At 37.3% G+C, this 23,105-nt stretch overlaps 2 protein-coding genes across 2 annotated transcripts; both read right to left on the bottom strand.

Annotated features, from left to right (window-relative positions):
* Positions 1-4,057: 4,057 nt before the first annotated feature.
* LOC131314211 (cytochrome P450 71B10-like) lies at positions 4,058-6,342 on the bottom strand. Its single transcript, XM_058342715.1, has 2 exons — positions 5,260-6,342; positions 4,058-4,952 (listed from the first exon to the last, which is right to left on the bottom strand). The coding sequence occupies exons 1-2, from the start codon at positions 6,163-6,165 to the stop codon at positions 4,326-4,328; spliced, it is 1,533 nt and encodes a 510-aa protein (XP_058198698.1). The 5' UTR covers positions 6,166-6,342; the 3' UTR covers positions 4,058-4,325.
* A 6,281-nt stretch (positions 6,343-12,623) lies between these two features.
* LOC131314212 (2-methylbutanal oxime monooxygenase-like) lies at positions 12,624-17,040 on the bottom strand. The gene is made up of 3 exons (XM_058342716.1): positions 16,036-17,040; positions 15,781-15,915; positions 12,624-13,449 (listed from the first exon to the last, which is right to left on the bottom strand). Exons 1-3 carry the CDS (start codon positions 16,810-16,812, stop codon positions 12,829-12,831), a joined length of 1,533 nt encoding a protein of 510 aa, XP_058198699.1. The 5' UTR covers positions 16,813-17,040; the 3' UTR covers positions 12,624-12,828.
* Between the last annotated feature and the right edge of the window lie 6,065 nt (positions 17,041-23,105).

The raw sequence follows: 23,105 nt of genomic DNA on the forward strand, positions 1-23,105 counted from the left end.
AACTCATTTTGTTTGAACATGTACAGTATTTGTTTCATTTAGTTTCACACAAATCACGTTTTGGAGATTTGATTGCAGCATTATCCTCCGAAATTAGTTCAATTCATTACTAAATAATCACACATTAATTTTTTCACTAGGGTATCATACTTTTTCGAGGAAAAAAAATCTTGCCCATTTCAGGCGAAAGCTTCGTTTTGGATGTGCAAATAGTCGGCTTTTTGCTATAAGAAGTAGTGAAGCTAAAATTCTACATTGTTCGCATGTATCAAAGGTCCAGTTTTTTAATATTTGAAGAGGCTTTTTAAGTGGTTTTTTGCTTAGCTGTTTGGGCTATCTATGTCCTCAGATGGTTTTTTTTCCCCAAAAAAAAAAAAGAGAAGGCAACATTTTAAACCAAGCTCCGATAAAAAAAAAAAAGAAGTCATTTTAGACCAAGCCAAACAGAGCCTAGCTAATTAGTCTTTGGTCTTTACTACCATGCATGCATCTTTTGTGACAAATCCTTTGAATTTGTTAGAGGTTAATGTAAACAAGTGATAGGCGTATTTTGTAATACCGTTCACAGCACCATCCCCAGTCTTATTGTTATAAATGATGATTTGAACATTTGTTAATACTAATTTAGTAAATCTAGTAGTAGATGTGAAATTAAAAGTGAACGGTTAATATCTAATAAATGTGAGCATGCTTATCATCTTTTGTAACTAATCCTTTTGTTTTCCATCCAGCCTAATGCTGACAAGTGACACCGAGGCATGCACCTGGTAATTAAGGTGTAATTAACGATTTTAAAAGTTGTTACAGATGAGTTAATGCGTACGATATGTGTTACTAAGAGTACTATGTAGTACAACTATCAACAAAACCATGTTTGTATCAACAAAGTGTACAAAGATGATAGGTTTGCAAGTCGTGTAGACTTTTTCTGTACGAAAAAATCAAGTGGATCGAACATTAATAGTCATGTGATATTGTAACGGCAAATGTGATTTCTTCATTTACTCTCAAAATCAAGCTATGCACGTTCAATTGTTAAGATAAATGTGCTTTCATCATATTGTTGTGCCCCAAAAATCAAAACCAAACACACCAAACACAGAATATATGCGGTTTCCCAAAATTGGGTACATCTACGAAGGTAAACCGGAGCAATTATTCAGACTACGGAAGCTTTACAAGTGAGGTTTCTCACCTCACCTTACCACACTCTCTCATCTCTAACCTACATTGCTACGACAAACAGACCTCACAAATTTCCCTCTCTGGTCTCTCACTCAAGAGAGATACAAATACAAAAGACAGAGGCTCCAATAATTTATAGGCGTAAACCAAACGATTCATGAGCCATGCCAGAGAAGGGAATTCTCAAATGAGTTCTTCTTCATTAATGGAGTTTTTATCTTCAAAGCTCCCAAGGTCCACAAAAGGGGCTATGCTAAATCTGGGTCAATTTGAGCCAACAAACATGAATTCCACGTGGGAAATTCAACACATATGACTAAGAAGGTTCAATCTACAATTTATTTTTTTGCTCAAACAATCAACTCAATGCACCCAATAAACAGAACGATTTTGATCGAATCATGTGAAGTGAGGTTCTTCCCAGTAGGCAGTAATACACCCCTTCAATGAAGTGATTATTTAGTGCGCCTGGGGCACCGCGTCGCGAAATCCAGATGCAATGAAAGATCGGGATTTTTAGTGATTTCCCTTGCAAGTGATCGCACTGTGTATTTTGATAGGTTCTACTATACCTTATTCTTTGTTACTGCAGTTAATGAGATTCGCTTGTATGTGCATTTAATTAAGGATCTTAACCGCTTTTGTCATGAAGTTGCTTTAGCAATACGTGCCATAATGCATGTTAAAGCATCTCGATTGATGACTAGCGTGGCACAACTGGCAGAGTAGAGGAGTTATCCTCGAGTCACAAGTTTAATTAAGAATCTTAATTAACCGCCTTTGTCATGAAGTAACTTTAGCAATACGTGTCATAATGCATGTTAAAGCATCTCAATTGATGACTAGCGTAGCACAACTGGCAGAGTATAGGAGTGATCATCGAGTCGCAAGTTTTATTAAGAATCTTAACCGCCTTTGTCTTGAAGTTACTTTAGCAATACGTGCCCAATGCATGCTAAAGTATCTCTAATGATGGTCAGAATAGCGCAACTGGCTTGCTGAGCATAAGACAGAAATCATAAAGTTACTTTAGCAATACGTGCCTCAATGCATCTAGAATTATGGCCATGCATGATAGTGTAGCAAGTGGAGTAGAGGACTGAGTGTTCCCGTGTCAACAATTTAAATCTGGTTCTTGACCTATGATTAATATGCAGGAGGAGCGATATATGAGTCATTTTCAATCCAAAGTTATAATTCAACAAGAGGCCTTAAAAGAATGATCTCCAATAGTTAGCTATTTTTCAAGTCCAAAAATAGCTTTCCCAATACTCATGCAAAATTTAGCTAAAGATTTGACAAAATCATTTATGGACGCATCAACATTTGTGTGTTGCTTTTTCTTATAAAATTACTCTCAAGTGGCTCAACATGGGTTGAGATTAAAAATGGCTGTTGCAACATCTGACATGTTGGAGTTTGTCCCACATCGGTTAATAATCTCTTCCAAAACTAGTATATGAGCCTGGATAGCCTCTCCACTTTTTGTCAATTGATTTGGAGTTGGATGCTTTAAAAATACATTTTTTGGGTCCGGGATCGTTTGGGGCTATCAGCGGCATTGGCTGTCGTGTTCGTGTCCGGTGAATTTGATTCACGATCTAGGTGGGGTTTCTTCAATGGTGGTGTGTTTTTGCTTGGGGTGGTGGCCAGTGGAGTTCTGGTGATGGCAGCGGCGCTTTTGGTCTGCTTAGGATTAGGCTTTGGTTTGGGATTCTGGGTTGGGCTTGACCCATTATTTGTATGGGTTTTGCTTTTTTGTTTTCTTTGGACTTAAAGAGTTTCTGATCTGGCGGATTGAGGCCCATAGATGTTTAGGCTTGGCCCGTTGGGTGTTTTGGGCTTCGGCCCTCTAGGTGTTTTTCTTTTATCCTACCTTTGATTAGATCCCTTCTCCTCCCTCCCCAAGTTGATGTACCAATTGTCAAGTTTTTCCTAATAAGATTTTGCTATTTCAAGAAAACAAAACATTTGACAAAATAAAACTGCAGTGAATTTAAAAGGTACGTTGTTAGTTTGACTAGAAAAAAAAAAAAAAATCACTTGAACCATTCGAAATGCTCGTAGCTTGTTATGTCAGACCATTTAGACAGCCCAAATAATGGCTTAATAGTCTCTCATGACTCTCATCTACACAATAACACGATAATTTCACAGTATGTGGCAATAAAGAGTGCTTAAATGCCTACTGTTTTGAATCATGCAAGCTCTGCTATTTGTCTAAAGTCTTCTACGGCTGGGAGGGTCCAATACATTGGTTCAATATATATGTTGCTATTGCTGCTATATATACCAAGTTGGTTCAGTTAATTTGTTGCTGCTTCTGCTGCTTTGGATCATCCTTCCTGCTCAGTCAGTTGCTATTGCTGTTGCTGCTGCTGCTGCTAGTGTTGGTTTTTGTGGCTACTTGTTTTGTGCGCCCCGCCCAAAGCTATTTAGGTTGATTTCTTATCAGCGTTTCCTTACTTCTGTTCTATTTCCTGCAATCCTTTTACTTGCTTGACACCATATGTCTAAGGTGCTTGGTAGGTGCTTACTTGCGTGATCGGACATTGCAAGCAAGCAATAGGATCCAAGACGTTTAACAATGAGCAATTTAAGCTATCAAAGCAAAATTTCGATAATACAGCAAGTTAAACAATGCTTTAGTTTTGGGAAGCTGTAAGCTATTTCCCTTTTGTTTCGGATTTGGACATCACATTGTCAATTACCACTTGCCGAACCTTGAGCAAAATTTGACAATGACAGATCCACATTTCTAGACAGAAAGATAATGATAACCTTGAGCAAAATTTGACAATGAGAGATCCACATTTCTAGACAGAAAGATAATGATATAGCTATCAAAAAAACAATTCATTTTTTGACACAATTTAGCTAAGAAGATTGGAGATGCTATTATCTCATAAGTTTATTTCATAGAATAAGAACTTTATTTCTATTCTTAAACCACACATATTTATTGTTTTTATTTGCTAGGCGTACAACATTAGATAGAGAGACTGAAAAACACACCAAACTGAGCCTGAGCACAGCGTAGAGCTTTGTCTTGATTGATCCACTGGATAAAGAACAACCCACATAATTGGCTCAATTTTTATTCTCTATCGAATCATAGATAGAAAAATCAAGCAACCACATTAGCTTTTGTAGTCCTGCCACTTATATCCAACAGGCACAAGGTAAAGGGGTAACTTCTTGTGCACAGTCAAGCCACCCCCTTCTTCCAAGCTAATATCTTCCCTCTTCATCCCCTCAGGCAGTTCCCAGTTGAAACAGTGCAACAGATTAGCCAGTATAAATTCCACCACCGTCGCGCCCATAGTCAATCCGGGGCATATCCTCCGCCCCGCCCCGAATGGCACCAACTCAAAGTTCTGGCCCTTGAAATCAATTTCACTCCCCTCAAATCTCTCTGGGCAGAATTCACCTGGGTTTTCCCAAACCTCTGGGTCTCTTCCAATCGCCCACACGTTAACTAGGATCCTTGTTTTTGGGTAAACGTTGTAACCGGAAATTTGGCAGTGTCGGGTTGATTCGCGAGGGATTAGGAGTGGTGTTGTTGGGTGAAGACGGAAGGTCTCTTTTACTACCATTTTCAAGTATTTGAGATTTTCGACCAGGGTTTCGTCTACTTTTGAGTTCTTACCGACGTGACTTCTGATTTCCGCTTGGACCTTTTGCATCACTCTTGGGTTCCTGGCTAGTTCGGTCATGGCCCATACCACAGTGAGTGAGCTGGTGTCTATCCCACCGAGGAATATGTTCTGAAACACAAAACAGAGAGTATGGACGTGAAATAATTTAAATCATTGGACTTGTATCATGTCCAACACATTGTCCAAGCTGGAGGAAGGTTGTGATTTTGAAATCACTTCAATTACCAACGACACTTATAGGCAAAATTCATAGAAGCATAAGTCAAATGGTATGGAAGCATATGCGCACGACCCCAAATTTCTTGAAAATTTTTAAAAATTTGTTTATGGGTTTATAACTTTTACACGAGATGAAAGTAGTTTAAATGCCAGACAGTTCCATTAGAGAGCCAGAAATAAATAAAGGAAAACATACCATGAGAACTGCCTTTATGTGATCTCTGGTGAGACGAAACGAAGCCGTTTGATCTTGTGCTAGTCCCAGCAAGATATCAGTAAAATCTTCATTCTCAGACCTTTTCCTAGTAGGATCAACATGATCTTCAATTACCCTTTCGAAAAACCCATCAAAATCATGGAACAACTTTTCAAGCCTAGAATGGAGCCCACTTAAAACATCAACAATCCACCCAACATATGGGAAAAAATCCGACCCCCAAAAGCTACTCAACATAGCCATGGCCTCGTCAATAGTCGCCTGAAATTTACCACTCGCAAATTGTCTCCCCTCATAACTCTTCCCAAATGCAATCCTACAAAGAACATTGTTGGTGAGAGAAAATATCCTCTCGCTAAGCTCAACCGGATCTCCCGACCCTTTAGAGAGAGATTTTATCAATTGACCAACTTGTTCCTCCCGAACGTGCCCAAATGACTGTACCCTTTTGACGTTGAAAAGTTCGATGATACAAAGTTTACGCATCTCTCTCCAGTAATTGCTGTACGGCACGAAAGCTACGTCCAGGAAATTGTAAGAAAGTCTTTTTGGGCCACGGGAGACCGGCCTGCTGCAACAAACAAGATCATGTGTCTTTAGGACTTGTTTGGCCATTTCAGGGGAGGAAACGACGAGGGTTGGAACTTGGCCGAGCCTCAAGTGCATAACTGGCCCGTATCTCTTTGATAGCTCGTACAAAGACCGGTGTGGGAGATTACTCATGAGTTGGTGCAAGTTGCCTATGATCGGAAGCTGCGGCGGGCCTGGAGGGAGGTTTGATGGTTTTTTGAATATTCTGATGGAAAACCAGATGGAGATTAGGGAAGAAAGAAGTAGGAGGATGAGAGAGGTAGGAGAGAGGAAATCCATGAATGTTTTGGTCATGGCAATGTATTCAGTACTTTAGGTAGCTCAGGCCAGGTGCTCAATTACATGCTGGGTTCTAGTACTTATATTGAGTTTTAATTTGAAGGATTTTGATCATCAAAGTACCTGTGAAAGTAGTGAGGGATCTCTATCATGAAAATGATATCTTTCTGTTTCGATGAAGTTATAGGATCACACGGCTTGTCTCGAATGAAACCCGAATTAATAATTATAATCTCAAGAGCCAGGTATTATTTGGTGGGGTTGGTTGCGTGCAGTGGCGGAAGCCGCGGAACCAAGATTTCCTTATGGCTAAGGCAGCGCTTGTTAAGGAAAAACTGTCCCACATTGCTTGGGAGTGAAATCGGTGATCACTTAATATAACTGTTGGGATCTCTTCACTCATTATTAATCCATTTTGAGTTAGATGTAAAGTTTTCACAGTGCCAAAATATGAAGCTCAAAAAATTTAAAACGGAAAGATTAGAATTTAAGAGAAACAAAATAAAAGCCCAACTTATGAGGTTAGACCCAAATCAAAAACCAATACGAATTTCTTCTATATGTCGCTAATTGGCATTGAGCCTTGTATACGAGGTGCCAATATAGCGAAATTTTGTTGTATAATATACCTATTGTGCTTTTGAGCTACAAAAAAACAGGGGCGCCCTAGTTTTTTTTTTTTTTTTTCAAATATGAGAAGTTGTATTTAACTATGAGGCGAAAGTAACTGTGAAACGAAAGCCTACACAACAGAAAGGAATCTCATGGGGGCAAATGAGCGTCCACAGACCGAACAAATCATTAGAGAGGGCAATTAAAGAGCATGTGCAACCCTATTTCAAACTTGCATACCGGGATCAAGTTCGTAGAAAATTAAACTAATACTAAGCACATGACCAACAAACCACCGGACTGAATCCGGACATAAACCGGACTAAATCTAGACATAAACCAGACTAAATTCGGACAAAAAAATGAAATAAAGCAAAAAAAATACACTTCTCTCTATCATTGAGCAGTTCTTCTCTTACCTAGTCCCCTACCGATCAAGCTCCCGAGCCGACGACCCATGAAGCCACCAACGACCGCGTGGCTACAAACCCAAAAGCAGTGCGGCGGCTAACGGCAAGCAGTTTTGGTAGAGAAGGGAGAAGAGAAACCAGATTTGAAGAAAGGGATTGGTCCCTCCCCTCCCGCCGCCCAAATTTGGATATAAACCCAAGGGAAAAGGAGGGAAAGAAGAAGAGGAAGTGCAGCGGCTGTTTTAGGGTCAGAGAGAAGTGGTCCCGTTTTTTAGGGAGAGGTATACATCATATTACCCGGTTGAACCAGGCTAGTTATACTTCGACTTAAATTGGTACTATATTTATTTACAGAAGTGTATGGGTTCATGTAATAAGATGGAACTTTAATTTTGGGCTTTTTATCGAATAACCTTTGAGGTGAGGAAGGGCCACTCCCAAATTTTACTGGATAAGTAAGAGCCCAAATACAAGATTAAGTAAAACGGGTTACTAATTCCCATACAAAATAGGGAAAATAACAAAGAGCTACTTACTTCAACTGTTTTCATTGTCGAGTCGAATGACCTTTGAGTTGAGGAAGAGACACTTCCGAATTTTAACGGATACGTAAGAGCCCGAGTACCAAATTAAGTGGATTGGGTTCTAGTAAAATTGAGAAAATAACAAAGAGGGATAGATCCATTGTTTTCAGCCCCCAGCCCTATTCGTCTTGATTGAAAAATTTTAACTCGTAACTCGCGGAGGTGAAATTTGCAGTTGAGGATTGAAAAACGAGAACTTGATCGAGGTTGTAAAATTCGTCCAGTTTGGTGAAGATCATATTTCGTTATGTTGGGTTTTTCCTATAGAGATACGGATTTTTCGAGGCTTTAGAGAGTTTTCCATTAGAGAGTTTCATATTTTACTAGCGGAAAAGTCTTCAATACACACCCTTTTAAGGTGTGTACCATATGCACCTATTGTGTGGTTCATATTGTGCCACCTCATAAAAAATTACTTGTAGGACCGGTCATTCATAACATTTTATTTTGTATCGTAACTTTTATACTAAAAATTCGTAACTTTTCAACAATATGATTCGTAACTTTTTAGCAATAAATTCGTAACATTTTGGAATTCATAACATTTTGATGTATTTTAATAAGGGTGCATATGATACACACCCAAATAAGGGGTGTGTATTGTAGCACTTCCCCTTACTAGCTCGTTCTACTCTTGTTTTCGTAGCAAAATTAACCAAATTTCTATGCTTTTCTTAGTACGTACTTGTGTGGACGCATGCAAGCTTTAAACTCAACCAAGGACGGAACCAGGATTTTACCCTAGCAGTGGCAAAATGTATACTAAAAAAATAAAAAAAAAATGTATTGCAATATTAATAATCATCGGCTCCAGAAAAAATTAAACTAAATGATTGTCATTTACACATGGAGTACAAAAAAGACTAATTTTAATTTTGGGCATCGATGTTAAGTTGTTTTAGTGTTAGAGTGTGGAAATTTTTTTTTTTTAATTACACATCATCATTTATATTATTTCACTTTGGCCCATTAAATTTAGTTTTGGAATACTTTTTTGGGTCTCCTTTCATGAAAAAAAAATAGAAGATTTATGACTAGTATATAATAAAAAATGAGGAAAAAAACCTAACAGTGACGAGACTATATAAGTTGGGGATAAAAAAAATTGTCACATATAATAATTGCATTTTTTAAAATTCTTGTCATGGCGGTCGCCACTATTAGACCTTCTTTGTTCCATCCTTAGTTAGCATGTCAGCTGGCGCAAGTCATTATAGGTCATACATTATAATGATGCAATATTATAATGTGGGTCCAATGCTCATTCATTTTGCAATATTATAGTGTATGGCCATTTATTATAAATTCTCTCACCAAAAGTGCAATCAGAAACTCTTAACCAAAACCCTCTCTTAAATCAAGTCTTGCAAAATACTAATTTCCACACAAAAAAAATAAATAAATAACAACATTGACTGGCTTCTCCAATCCAAATGGACGAATCTTCAATCAAACAAACAAACAAATTAATGAAGTGCGGAGTCTTCCAATATTGGATTTGAGCAAAAAAATTCCACACACAATCCTTCTCAAATACAAGAATGACTGTGTGTGGGGATAAGCTCATTCAATGTGTAATTAAGACATTTCGTTTGTTTATTTTAGCAGACTTTTAGTGAAGACTCCTGCAGTCAGCTTCAATAACAACGTATGAGGCCTTTGTTTGCCACCAGCTGATAAAGTGGGGACCTATTAATTCAGTGGGAAATGAATTTCATTCAATCCTTTTGATTCCCTCGTTAAACAATAAGTTGATAATATTCTCTCATTAGACACCAAACCATCATTCTCAATTAAATAAAACCAAAAAGAGAGACCAAGACTATTTGAATAGTACACATACATAGTTGTCAGCAGGATAATTCCCAGGTCAAGAAATCCTCCCATAGTAACTTCTGACCTGGTTCTTAATTCTCGATCTCGTGAATGTTATAGTTGGAATGGTCTCGAAAGACAATTTAAGAATTCTATCTCCAACTAATTAATTAAAAGTGGCACGAGACACTGAGATATACGTGATTATAAAAAGTAAGGAATGCAGCTGTCTCCAAATAATGTTTTCTAATGAACCGAGCTATATTTGAATCAGATTGGTCACTCTTAATCTTGGTTAGCTCATTAGTTTTGGTTGCATAGTCATAGTTGTAGATTTGATTAGGTTCAAGCAAAAGTAAAATAAATTAAGAATACAAGAATATCCACGTGGTTGTGTTCCCGAAGCACTGAAAAATCTGTTTGTGTGTGTGTGTGTATATATATATACTCATTAATTTCCTTACTGACTTGAAGACTCAATGGGGTATCTTTCTGCATTACTCGATATCCAACCTAATAGAACAACTAATTTGGAGATAGATCTCATCCACTGTTTTTTAGTGGGGATTCAATTAAAGTCGAGATAAAGTTCATAAAGACTGATCCTCAATACAAAAATGCATTACAATATTAATAGTCATCGGCTCCAGAAAAAAATTAAAATAATATAACAAAAACTAAACTAAATGATGTTTATCATTTACACATGGAGTATGAAAAATGATTAATTTTAATTTTGGGCATTGATAATGGCATAATAATTAATTTTCTTAATTTTTTTAGGTTAAGTTGTTTTAGGGTTTGAGTGTGGAATTTTTTTTCTTAATTACACATCATCATTTATATTATTTCACTTTGGCCAATTGAATTTAGTTTTGAAATACTTTTTTAGGTCTCCTTTCTTGAAAAAAAAAATAGAAGATTTATGACTAGAATATAATAAAAAATAAGAAAAAAAACCTAGCAGTGGCGAGACTATATAAGTTGAGGATAAAAAAAATTATCACATATAATAATTGTATTTTCTAAAATTATTGACGTGGCGGCCGCCGCCACTAGACCCCAATTAGTTCCATCCTTGAACTCAACTGCAATTTTTGTGTGTGCGTGTTATTGTGTGAATTACTATGTGTTTGTATTGACACGTGTTAATCTTTGTTACATTCAAAAGCACATTCGTACAAGCTGGAAATATGAAGTTAATTAATTAAGCGGAGTTCTAACCGCTTTTGTCATGAAGTTCATTTCGACAACAAGCGTACAGTTCAGGAAGTGGAAGAATCTTTCCGAAGTGATCATTTGTGATGACATGACCATTAAAAAGGCCGGTAATTAATGGAGTTTGAATATGGATGAGTTTATTTAACTTCCTGTTTGGATAAAAAAGTCAAAATGGCTTATTTTTAGTTTTTATTTAAATTTTTTTCGTATCACTTGGCTTAGCATCATTTTTTTTGGGAATTATTGCATCCTCATGACAAGAGAAATCTAAAAACTAAAAAATTTTGATCGAAATTCAATTTTTTTAAAATAAAGACGAAAAAATTGGCTTATTGGCTTATTTTCATCTTTATGTAGCTTTATTTGGCTTATTTTGGCGGAAAAGCCATTGGCTTTTTTAGAAGAACAACCAAAAATTTCTACCGTTTGGAGATGGAATCCCTTCCAAACTCATTATATATATATATATACACACACACATAGTCATCTTCAAATGAGAAGGTCTTTATTTTAATTAAAATAAGGACCTCTCCATTTTTCTCATTTTCCGTTCAAATTTCGATGATCCGAGTCGCTCAATGTGTTCAGAACGTGATTTTAAGAATACTCGCGAGGAATCAGCAAAAAAAATGACCAGAAAAGGCTTCATCCGAGCAATTTTTATTTGAACCATTAGATAAAAAAACAAACAAAAACTGCTTGGATGAAGCTTTTCCGTTCTTGTTTTTTTTGCTGATTTCTCGCGTGCACTCTTAAAATCACGTTCTAAACACATTGAGCTGCTTGGATCATCGCTATCGAAAAAAGGAGGTCCTCATTTTATTAAGTTAATGTGGTCCTTAGGAGAAGGGGGATTATATATATATATATATATATATATATATATATATATATATATATATATATATATATATATATGAGACAGATATGACTTGCCGTTATACATTTGAATTTAAAATGCACTCCATATGAGATGGCATTACAAATAACCACTGTTTAATGAAAAATTATTTATTGCTCTCTCTGTCCTAATTTAATTGTCTTTTTTGGGAGTTCGTGCCACTTTTCAATTGATTATATCTTGTAATTTATAATATTTTAGGTGATTTCGAAAATATTGTATTATAGAACAAATCGAGATCTATCAAACAAGATCCATATTGGATATAAAATTCATTACCAGTTTAAAGATATAACTAATTTTTTTTATCCAATTAGAATAGAACTGAGACAAGTAAATTAGGACGGAGAGAGTATAAAGCTGTCGCCTTAACCGCTTTTGTCATGAAGTTAATATATTAGCAATAACTGAAAGTGAATAGTGCTTAGAAAAAGAAATTAGTAAAATTGGGAATTAAGATAATGCATATTTCACATGCAAGTAGACAAACCAAAGAAACAAAAGGCTAATTAAAAAAAAAAGCCTTTACTAAGAGCACACCAGCTAACAATCTCTATTGCCATATTCCCGCTCCTTAATTTAGTTGTTTGACTTATAAAAATAATTTGATTGTTTGTTTCAAAGTTGAATTAGTTTTAGTTTGTAATGAGGATGTTTCTTGAAGAGATAAAATTCCAAAAAAAGCCCAAACATTGTGGGACGCATGGAGTAGTACTAATTAACTTCCCCGCTCAAAGATAATCACGGTTCTCAATTCGCATGAGTGCACCTGAATATATTTGTGGTGAGGCTATTTTGTTGGTAAAAGTTTTGAGAGAGGTTTTTATGATAATAAGTGGATAGAGAGATAACAATTACAAATGGAGCGAAAATTTATTGAAAATCTGAGAGATAGATGGTGGTTCTGGAAACCCCAGTGAACAAAGCCAATTCCTAAAATGAGATGACTTAATCAATTAAGTTCTGTAGCCAACATATATTTAATATTCTCACAACATAGAATAAACTGAACTCAAATCAGATCATCTGAGCACATAAATACATATATACCAAATAACAGAAGGATGTTCATTAGTTAAAACTTAAAAGCACCAAAGCACTAGAAAATTAAGCAAAAGTCCCCTTCCACATTCCTTCAGCATTTGTAGTCCTCCCAATTATACTTCACAGGAACAAGCTTCAAAGCCACCTTCTTCCTTATATTCAGCCCAAACTCCTCTCCCATATCAAGCTCCTTCATCCCATCAGGCAGTTTCCAGTCAAAACAATACAGCAAATTGGCCACAGTAAACTTTAAAGAAGTGGAACCCATGTTAATCCCCGGACACATCCTCCGGCCCGACCCGAACGGAAGGTACTCGAAATTATGCCCCCTGTAGTCAATTGCGCTGCCCTCAAATCTCTCCGGGTAAAACTCCTCTGGGTTTTCCCAACTCTTGGGGTCTCTCCCGATTGCCCACGTGTTTACTAGGATTCTTGTTTTTTTGGCAATATCATAACCCCCAATGTTGCACTGCCTTATGGTTTCGTGGGGTATCAAAAGGGAGGCAGGAGGGTGGAGCCTGAGTGTTTCCTTGACTACTAGTTTCAGGTATTTGAGCTTGTCTAGTTCGGATTCGTCCACCATTGGTTTTCTTCCGATGCAGGTTCGGATTTCGGTTTGGACCTTTTCCATGCATCTTGGGTTGTTGGCAAGTTCGGCCATTGCCCAAATTATACTAACAGAACTGGTGTCTACGCCACCCAGAAAAATGTCCTGAAATGAGGACGTACATTTGTTTTTGGTAAGCATTTTTTTTTTTTGCTCGGCAATTGTTTTTGGTAAGCTTGCTGATATGAGGTTTAGTTTTTCCATTTATTAATTTTCCCAGAAAATGAGAGAAATTAATTAGATGCAATTGTTGTACCATGTCAGCGCGCTTACCTCTAGACAGTGAACAGTTTCCATTAATGTGGGTCTCGAAAGATGATAAAAAAAAAAGTTGGTCCGGAAAGAGCTCATAAACTGCATATATTTTTGGCGTATCTTTATTTATTTTATTTTTTAATTTGTCAATCGATTGGAAGGGATAGGGGAAAGGGATGTTGCATTTCGCAGGAATAACATTTGAACTCATACATTTTACCGAGTGAGAGTATCTGATCATTAATGTGTGGTGTCCACAAACAATGAACTCCATTAATTAGAGTATACAAATTAATATGGACCCCGCACATTATGGCTATGTTTGGTAACATTGCCACTTTTCTGTTTCTTATTTTCTATTTGCTAAAATCAATTTCTATTTTTTCTTAAAAAAAGTGAAAGCGAAAAACATATTTGTGTGAACCTATTTTCCAAAAAAAACAAAATACGTGAACATGGTTGAAATGAATAAAATAAGCCTTCCATTGCCGGCCACTACCATCTTACCGTAGACATTTCTACCTAAAGCCACAAGGCCACAACTACTCTCTTCGAAGAATTGAAACCCATTATCTAATGGACATCCTATGGCTATGAATTGATTCAGGCAAACTGAAAATTATAAATCTGGCCTAGTTATTGAAAAGAATTGAAGCCGATTTCACAGGGAATGAAAAGAAGCTCAAATAAGCAAAAAAAGGATGGATAAGTTGTTATAAGAGTTTGCAAAATCGCATCTACTGACAGAGTTTTAATCACAGAGAGAGAGAGAATCCAAGCCTTGTATGGAGTTCGTCAATCAGATCGAGGGTGAGAGAATCAGATCGAGAGTGACAACCACAACTCTTTGTAGATTTCTTTCAACAGATTCGAGAGAGAGAAAGAGAGAACCTTGGCCTGGGTTTGAGACCCGGAGAATAAATTTAAAAAAAAGGAAGTTCCTCCAGCCAAGACTGCGTCTGGCGTGGGTAAGGTGCTCAATTGGCACTGTAGTGGAAGAAAATGGCAGCTTGTTTTTACTTTTGCAAAAAGTGAAAGCGTGGTTTTTCAACTTCCAGAATTTTCACAAATAGTGAAAGCAAGGGTCATCATCGGGCCAGGCCGGCCCAGCCCGCCAAGTCGCTGCCCAAGTCCATCCAAGGGCCGGGCCGACTGGGCTTTTTTTTTGGGCAGCCGGGCGGCCAAGCTACCTACGATAAATTGACGCCCAAGCCCGGCCCACGGGTTAGCCAATTGGCAGGCCGAAAGCCGAGCAGGCCAACGGGCGGGCTTAAATTTCCTTGGAAAAACTAAACCAAGGAAAAAAAGAAAGGGTTTTGTGGGATTTTGGGCTAATAGGCTGGCCCGCTGGAGGGCTTTTGGGCGGGTACCACAGGCGGGCTGCCGGGCGGGCTCACGGGCTGGGCCTACAGACAGGCCGAGTAAAAATTCATAGGCTCGAGCCCACCCATTACAAACTACGGGCCTTCGGGCTAAATGATGACCCTTAAGTGAAAGTGATTACCAAAATTTGTAAGTGAAAATAGTGCACCAAACAAACTTCCCAAGTTAATTTTTGAAAATTCTGAAAATGAAAACAGAAAATAAAATGGTTACCAAACATGACTTATGTGTGTAAAGTGTGTCCAGTAGATACACATTAACGAGAGTATTTATGAAAGTTGGAAGTAAGTAGTATTTTGAGAGGGCGTACCCCCCCTATACTGCTTAAACCCCACACGTTGATTTAAGTGTGGTGTGAATGTGTGTTGACGTTGTGTCTTAGCCATTAGGGTGAGTTCTTGTAAACATAATTTTTTTTCTTCGTTTTATATTTGTGTTCTACTTTTTGGATAAATCATCCGTCTTAACAAGAGGAGTCTTGAAAAAAAAAATTATGATCAAAAGCAATAAAAATGTTCACTAAAGATGAAAAAATATCAAACAACTGTTTCTTTTTGCCTAAAGTGTCATCTTATATGAAAACTTTCCAAAATCGGTCCATATTTTTAAAAATTTTCAATTCGTCTCATCGAGACGAATGATTAATCCTAAAAATTACGACGAAAAGCTAAAAAAAAGTTACGAAAAGTAAATAAAATAAAAAAACCAAAATAAGTTCTGGCCTGGCAAATACAAAAATGCAGCCTTAATTAACGTGGGATTAAAATTCCAAATCCGAAAGGTAGAGAAGTGGCTTACCAAGAGGATTGCCTTCATATGATCCTTTGTAAGATGTATAACAGTGGTTCGATCCTTAGCCAATCCAAGCATAACATCAATGATATCTTCGCGCTGTGGCTTCGGCCTAGCCGGATCAAGATGCTCTTCCAATACCTTCTCATTGTAAAAATACCCACACACACACACAAAAGGAAGATAATTTGAACTAATGAGAGCAAAAGAAGTCTAAAGCTGGAAAAAAAAATTTTGATATGAAAAAAAATGGACCACCACCTTTTGGAAGAACGTATCAAGATTTCGAAAGCACCTCTCAAGCTTCCACTGCAGCCCCGTGACCAAATCGAGAGCAGATCCGATACCCGGAAAACAATCTGATGCTGAAAACCCACAGAGCAAAGTCATGGCGTCGTCAACGATATCTTTCAGCTTTCCATACTCAAACTGGTTCCCCCTGTGGCTCGTCCCGAATGCTATTTTCCCTATAACATTGTTCGTTAGAGAAAAGATCAAGTCACTTAGATCAACCGGGTTGGGGATCGATTGCGATACGGTGCTAATCAAGTGGGCCACCTCGGATTCCCTAACGTACCAAAAAGATTGAACCCTTTTGTTGGTTAAGAGCTCGATAGTGCAAAGCTTTTTCATTTCTCTCCAGTATTCCCCGTAAGGGGAAAAGGCCAGGTCTAGGAAATTGTAGGACAGTTTTCTTTGGCCACGGGAAAGAGGTCTAGTGCAACAATCAAGGTCATGTGTCCTTAGAACTTCTTTAGCTAATTCCGGGGTTGAGACGACCAGGGTCGGGACCCGACCCAGTTGCAGAAGCATGATGGGTCCATATTTGTGTGAGAGTTTCCATAGGGAATAGTGAGGGATCTCACCTAGTTGGTGGAGGTTGCCTATGATGGGGAGTTTTCTAGGGCTTGGGGGTTGGTTGGCTGAATTTTTCTTCGGTTTCAGAAGAGAAAACAAGGTGTAGAGAATAGGAAGGATTAGGAAGATGGCTGTGAGAAGCCATGGGGGAAAGGTTTGAGCAAATGAGAAGAAGCCCATTGAGTGCTGTGGCTATGGCTATGGGGAAGATTAATGGGTAATTGGTAATGGTAAGGGGAATGGAGATCAGGATCATTTTATAGGAGATACAAAAGTTGATTTCGCCGACAGATTTAATTTATGGAACTCTTTCATTTAACAGCGAAAAGAGAAAATTTTATGAATTCCAAAAAAGTTTGTGGAGATTACAAGGATTACGTCGCCGCGCAAAATTCTGAAGGCAAAATTGGCACCCACGTACGCTCCCACTTATTAATGACACTTGTTAATTAAGTACACCAGCTTTTCTTTTCTTTTGTTGTTATCTTTTCATCACTTGCACTACAATGGTAAGCATCTAGTTGTGACTTTTTGTTGTTTTGCTATAACTTTGCTTCATATTTTGGTAGTTGAATTGGAATTACTGAATGAAAGAAGCTTTTCTCGTGAGCTCATTCATCATCAGAAATAACCATATGATGGTTTTTCATTAAATTACTACTAGTAAACAAATATACGGATAAATTAACCTTGAGTAAATGCTGTTCAATTATGATAAGTGAATCTAGGGTCATGCAAAACATCAGGGTCCGTTCTAATTATAAATAAAATTATGTTAGGAAGTAAAAATGAGAGAGAAAGTGAACTGAAAAGAAAATTTATTTTCACCTATCCATTTGATTAAAATAAAACGTTTGTAAGAATCTTACATGAGAATATAAATTTTTTTTTCATGGGAAAACCCAAACCGGAATCAAACTGGATTGGGAAAACGAGCTGGTGGAAGAAGAAGAAAAGAAACCGAGACTAGCCGAAAACAAACCCTAACCCCAATGCCGCCTTTCCACTACCAGATCTGAGAGGACAAAGAGGAGCCAGAACCAAGACAAATCAACCGCCGGCCCACAGCTGGTAACCTACTCGCTAATCTACACAAATCTTGGACCTCTTGGACCTCCACACCGGAAAGGCGAAGAGAAACGGAAGGGGGGGGGAGGATAGAAGAGGAAGAAGAATTCCTAGCCACTGTTTAGTAGAGAGAAGGTTGAAAAGAGAATAAATTCTATCTACCACCGGTGTAAAACTTCATTTTTTCATCACCGTCTATCATAGGTCTCACCGAGTGTCTATTGTTGTGATTTAAACCGTTCATATTTTAAGATCCGCAATATAGTATCGCCATACAAAAAACCAACTTGATCGGAAGTCGATAAATATATCAAAATTTGAACTTTGATTTATAAAATGAATGATCTGATTTCTGTCAATAATAATAAAGATAGACTATCCATTTTACAAAGCAAAATTTAATTTTTGATACTCCTATCTATGTCCGATCAAGTTTATTTTTTGCATGGATACACTACTATTTGGGGTCTACAAGATGAACGGTTCAGATCAACAATAAACACACGGTAGGACCGAAAAAGGTGATGGTGAAAAAGTGAAATTTTCCACCGCCGGTGAAAAGAATTTAATCTCGGTTGAAAATGCTTTTCTTTTGACCGTTAAGTACTTGGATTCAGGATTCATGAAACGTGAAAGATTTGGACCTGTTGATATGGGTGAACTTTGAGAATAATAGTTGATACAATATGGGTTCTATTAAATCCAGATGAAATATGTGAAGAATTTCGGTTTGACCCAAAAAATAAAATAAAATATGTGAACAAATAATTGAGCTAACAGTTTAATGCTTGCCTGGCAAAATTGGCGTATTTATAACGCTTATTGTGATTGTAATTGTATGCAGCTACCCAAAGTGCACGTACGGATGCATGATTGTAACGTTGGCAAATGGGAATCTATATTCAAAGTTGGATATTGTTGCGGAATTCTTTTTTATATTTTGATAAATTATTATTTTTTGATAGGAATTTTGCTAAATTATTTCTATGCAGTATTCGTCTTAATCACATATTATCGCACCACGCGAACACTTAGTCTCTTCCAATCCTTCGATACTACCCTTATGTACACAAAATGCTAACTACGATCAGGACTGGTTTTATTCGTCGAATCGCGATTATGGAAGTCGAAGATGAGGAAAGGGCTAAAGCGCATGATTTTCAACGTAAGGATTGACTCTTAAGTGTCTATTTAGGAGTTGTCTTGTTGCTTTAGGTTCCGTATTTGTTGTTTTGTTTTGGTTGAGGTTTGTGTATCCCCTTTGAGTTTTTGTTTTGGGTCTTAGGTGTTAGGTGTCTCTTTTTTTTGATCCGCTGTTAGGTGTCTCTTTGATAGTGGTATTTTTGTTGGTTTCTTGTCAACCTTGGTTTGTTATTCTCTCCCTTAGGTTTGAGTTGGCTTGTGATTGCTAGAGCTATGGTTTCCCGCATGGGTTTTCTCTTCTCTAGCTTGAAGCTGTCTTGGATCCTTTTAATCTTTGTAATTTGTTTCCAAAGATTGATAAATTTTTTGCCTTTCAAAAAAAAAAATAACGATCAGGGCTGTCTGGCTGAGGATTTTATGTACACAAAATGCTAACTACGATCAGGGCTGGTCTGGTTGAGGATTTGGGTAAGCCTTGACTCCTAATACCCATCGCAGGCTATTGAATAAAATACCCGATCACCCGCGCAGCGGAAGCGTAACGAAAAACAATCTCACACTAAAGAGACACACAAATACGTGGTTTCCTAAACTCGAGTACATCCACGGAGAAAGAACAACTTCCACTAATATTGAATGAGTACAAAAAGATATAAAATATCATACTCTAACTCTCAAGCTCTCGATATTTTTATCTCTCCCACACTCACCAATAATATTCTCACTCTCTCACGCTATGCTTTCTGCCGCTTTCACTCTCATCTATTTTCTTTAGTCTCACACACACAAGGCAATCAAGCACTGCCTCATTTAAATAGAGAAAAAAAACAAGAGAAGGATCTACACAGTTGACTCTTGAAATTTCAAGCATCACAAATTCCTTTTGAGATCCGAAACATGAACAGCCGGCAATACCCTCTTCCAATGAGCAGAAGCCAATAAATGCATAACCAGCCAACCAACAAACCATCCATTTTTATTCTCTTTTTCGTTTTCAACATCACATGGGCAAAACCCAACACAGGCCACCTCAAGGACCCACAACCTAGCTTAGATATGTACGTGGACCCAGTCTTGAATCGGATTGCGGATAAATGACATACTATTGAAGCAGAAGGAAGATGAAAGCGTAGGGTAATTTCTTCGTCTGATTCTTCTTCAAAATACGTGGCTTCCATTAATCCTCAAGGATCGAAGCTATATATGTTAACATGACGTTATCTCACTTTAAAATCATAGTTTTCTGAAATGTCTAAGGTTTCATAGGAAAGTAGTAGCTAGGAGTCTAGAGGTGTCAAATGGACGGATTTGGGCTAAATTGGGTAACTTATATGTGGGTTGGGTCTTTAATGGGTCATTGACTCATTTAGACCCAATTAGTTAGGAGTCTAATTATCCATACCCAACCCAACCCATTTATTTAAAATCAAACACAACCCGCCCATTAACCCAATTAAAATTTAAAATGACTAAAATATCCATATACACTGGAATGACCATATCACACATGTACATTTAAATGAAGGAGGAGATACAGCACATATAGTACGTATTAAATACTCAAATTACCCCTGTATGATAAAATTGCTGAACCGAATGGAGATTCTACTGAAATTTTAGAAATTTTTGGACTTAGCAGTTCAAGTTTTTTTTATTGTCTTTATTCAATTTTTTTTTCACATTTGTTAATTTTGCGTCTAACTTTTACAAATTATTGATTCGTTTCGTCAAGACAAATTGAAAAAGTAAAAAATTGTGATTTTTATTCAAATATTTTTGGAAATATCTAAGATAAAGCCCAAAAAACCGGCTTTTGGAGCTTTTTCTTGGATATTTTCAAAAAAATTTGGATAAAAGTCATTATTTTTTACTTTTCCGATTCCTATTTTCGAGACGAATCAATAATCCACAAACGTTAGGTGCAAAACTAACAAACGCGAAAAAGAATTGAGTAAGGACAAAATAAAAAATAAAGTTCAAAAAGCTTAGTTGGAACAAGACCTAATGAAAAACAAGCTAACTAATAGCGCATTTGTTCATTTTTTGATAATAACTCAGATGTCCAAATCAGTTTACACGCATATCGAAAAATTATAAGTGGCTGATCTGGCAGTCCATTTTGGCACGGACTGATCAGATTTAATCTAAGCTCCTATTAATCTAGACCGTTCATTGATCGAATTAAAATCCATGCCGTATATTGTCGAGATGAATAGCTCAAATCTGTTCTGGGGAGCCCCTACAGGATTCCTCGTTCCACAAGCTCTTCTTTATCAATCGTATCTGGAAATTCGGTGAAAGATGAAATGAGTGGATGCTATATATGGTGGAGGAGTTGGGGAGTTTACTCGCAAAAGCGACACTTTTCAACACTCTAATGAGAAGTTTTTGGGTGTCGGCCAGATGCCACACCTGTGTTACCCAATCGCTGATTCCAGACGGTCCGGATTTTAGAGAGATGAAAAGTGTAGAGAGAGAAAAAGAGGAGAGAGAATGGTCGGGTGAGAGAGAATGGAGAAAATTTTTATCGTTCAAAACACATTTAGACGACTAAAATTGCCGAAAAGTACCGCCATATAGTACCCGGTTGGCACCCAAAAATTTCTCCTATTTTGATAGTAGGATCTAAATAATGCAACTACAGGATTCATCTTTCGCCTTAACAATTGTATCTGGAAATTCGGTGTTTAATTGTGCTGGAGTATGATGGAAGTAGGTTCGGGGCCCTTGATTTTGAAGGGGATGGAACGCCTGCTGGCACTTTAGCTCGTTGCTCGTTTAGTAATTGAGTCGAGTTCAAACTCAAGTTTCAGGCTCGTACAATAATGAGTCGAGCTCAACACTCTAAATCCTCGGCTAGTTTTGTATAAGCTCGGCTCGAACCGGACTCGGCTCGTTTACAAACAAACGAAGTTTGAGTTTGAATTTTTGGTTCATTTAGTGTACGAGTTCACTTCAAAACTCGGCTCAACTCGGCTTGTACTGTAACTGGAATTCGTAACATGAAACCGTTCAAACCGAGCCACCAATTTCCGATTTGACCAAGAAAAAGGTTTGTTTCACGTAACATGTTTACTTTTGTTTTTTTCATTTATGTGGTAGTTCTATTTTTTTGTTCGGTAATGTTTATGACCCATTGGACATTTAAGTTGACCCAATAATAAATAGGTTATATAAGTTTGGACTCATTCTAATCCAACTAATAAATGGGTTGGGTTGGGTCTATTTTTTAATATGTGGATTTGGATTTCTTAATGAGTCTGGGCTCAATTTGTCACCTCTAACTAGGACTAAGGCTAACCTAGCTAGTACATTCCCGGCCGTTCATTACAAATACTAATATCCTCAATTAATCCAATGAAGAGTAAAGCCTGGCCTGATGACTTCAACGTATGCTGTATTGAATTTCCTCTGTCTATGACTCGCTAATGATATCTTACGACCATTGATCATGCAATGTGTCTGGCAATTTTCTACACTCTTTGCACTGATATGCACCCGCGTACGTAGCCTCAATTCACCGTTACAAGATGATCTTTGAAAAAAAAAAAATTGACCAATCAAAGGTTTTATCCTATCAACAAATTTTAAGCTATATATATATACTAGTGCATGCTCGTGCCTGAAAGCACGGCTCAAACGATCAGCACACATAAATCAATACTGGACTCACGTGCAATATATCAACCCCTGCCCAACGAATCTAACTATGCAGAAAATAATAACCCAAGCATATTCATTTACTTATTTAACTTGAATCATCAATAAAGAACAAACAATTTTCTGATCCCTAGCGATTGGGTCCGTGCCTAAAGACACGACGCAACACATTCTTAACAAATGAGCCCGTGCTTGAAGGCACTTATTAAAAAGCATTAACCTAATGTAACGGTTTCCTGCACTGTCAATAATAAAATTGCCTACTCTCAACCAAAGATATTACTTAAGGAATCAAAACCGTTTTGAAGCTGCTATTCAAATCACAAAGCATTCACTAAGTCAATCAAAAGAGTTTTCAATCACTAAAGATTATTGCATTTAGTGCATAGTGGGGGACTACCCAACAAATTTGAAGCCACCATAGTTGATGCAGCACTTAACAGCTACTAACAAAAATGATACTAATGGTAGCCAATAGTATAAAAAGAACACTACAAGAAAAATTGCATTGGGTGATGAATGAAAATCATCACAAATTGTATGTTTTTCGTCACAAATAATATAGGTGACGAAAAAAAATTTGTTGACTAAAGGTTGTCGAG

Source organism: Rhododendron vialii, chromosome 13a (assembly GCF_030253575.1).
Source record: "Rhododendron vialii isolate Sample 1 chromosome 13a, ASM3025357v1".
Classification (NCBI taxonomy): Eukaryota; Viridiplantae; Streptophyta; class Magnoliopsida; order Ericales; family Ericaceae; genus Rhododendron; species Rhododendron vialii.

Bases quoted from the DNA above. Each gene is read 5' to 3' on its own strand.
- LOC131314211 (XM_058342715.1), bottom strand. From the start codon at position 6,165: ATGACCAAAACATTCATGGATTTCCTCTCTCCTACCTCTCTCATCCTC. The intron at 4,953-5,259 runs GTATGTTTTCCT...TTTGTGTTTCAG, and splicing joins ACATAAAGGCAGTTCTCATG to AACATATTCCTCGGTGGGAT.
- LOC131314212 (XM_058342716.1), bottom strand. From the start codon at position 16,812: ATGGGCTTCTTCTCATTTGCTCAAACCTTTCCCCCATGGCTTCTCACA. The intron at 15,916-16,035 runs GTGGTGGTCCAT...TACAATGAGAAG, and splicing joins TTGATACGTTCTTCCAAAAG to GTATTGGAAGAGCATCTTGA. The intron at 13,450-15,780 runs GTAAGCCACTTC...TCCTCATTTCAG, and splicing joins ATATGAAGGCAATCCTCTTG to GACATTTTTCTGGGTGGCGT.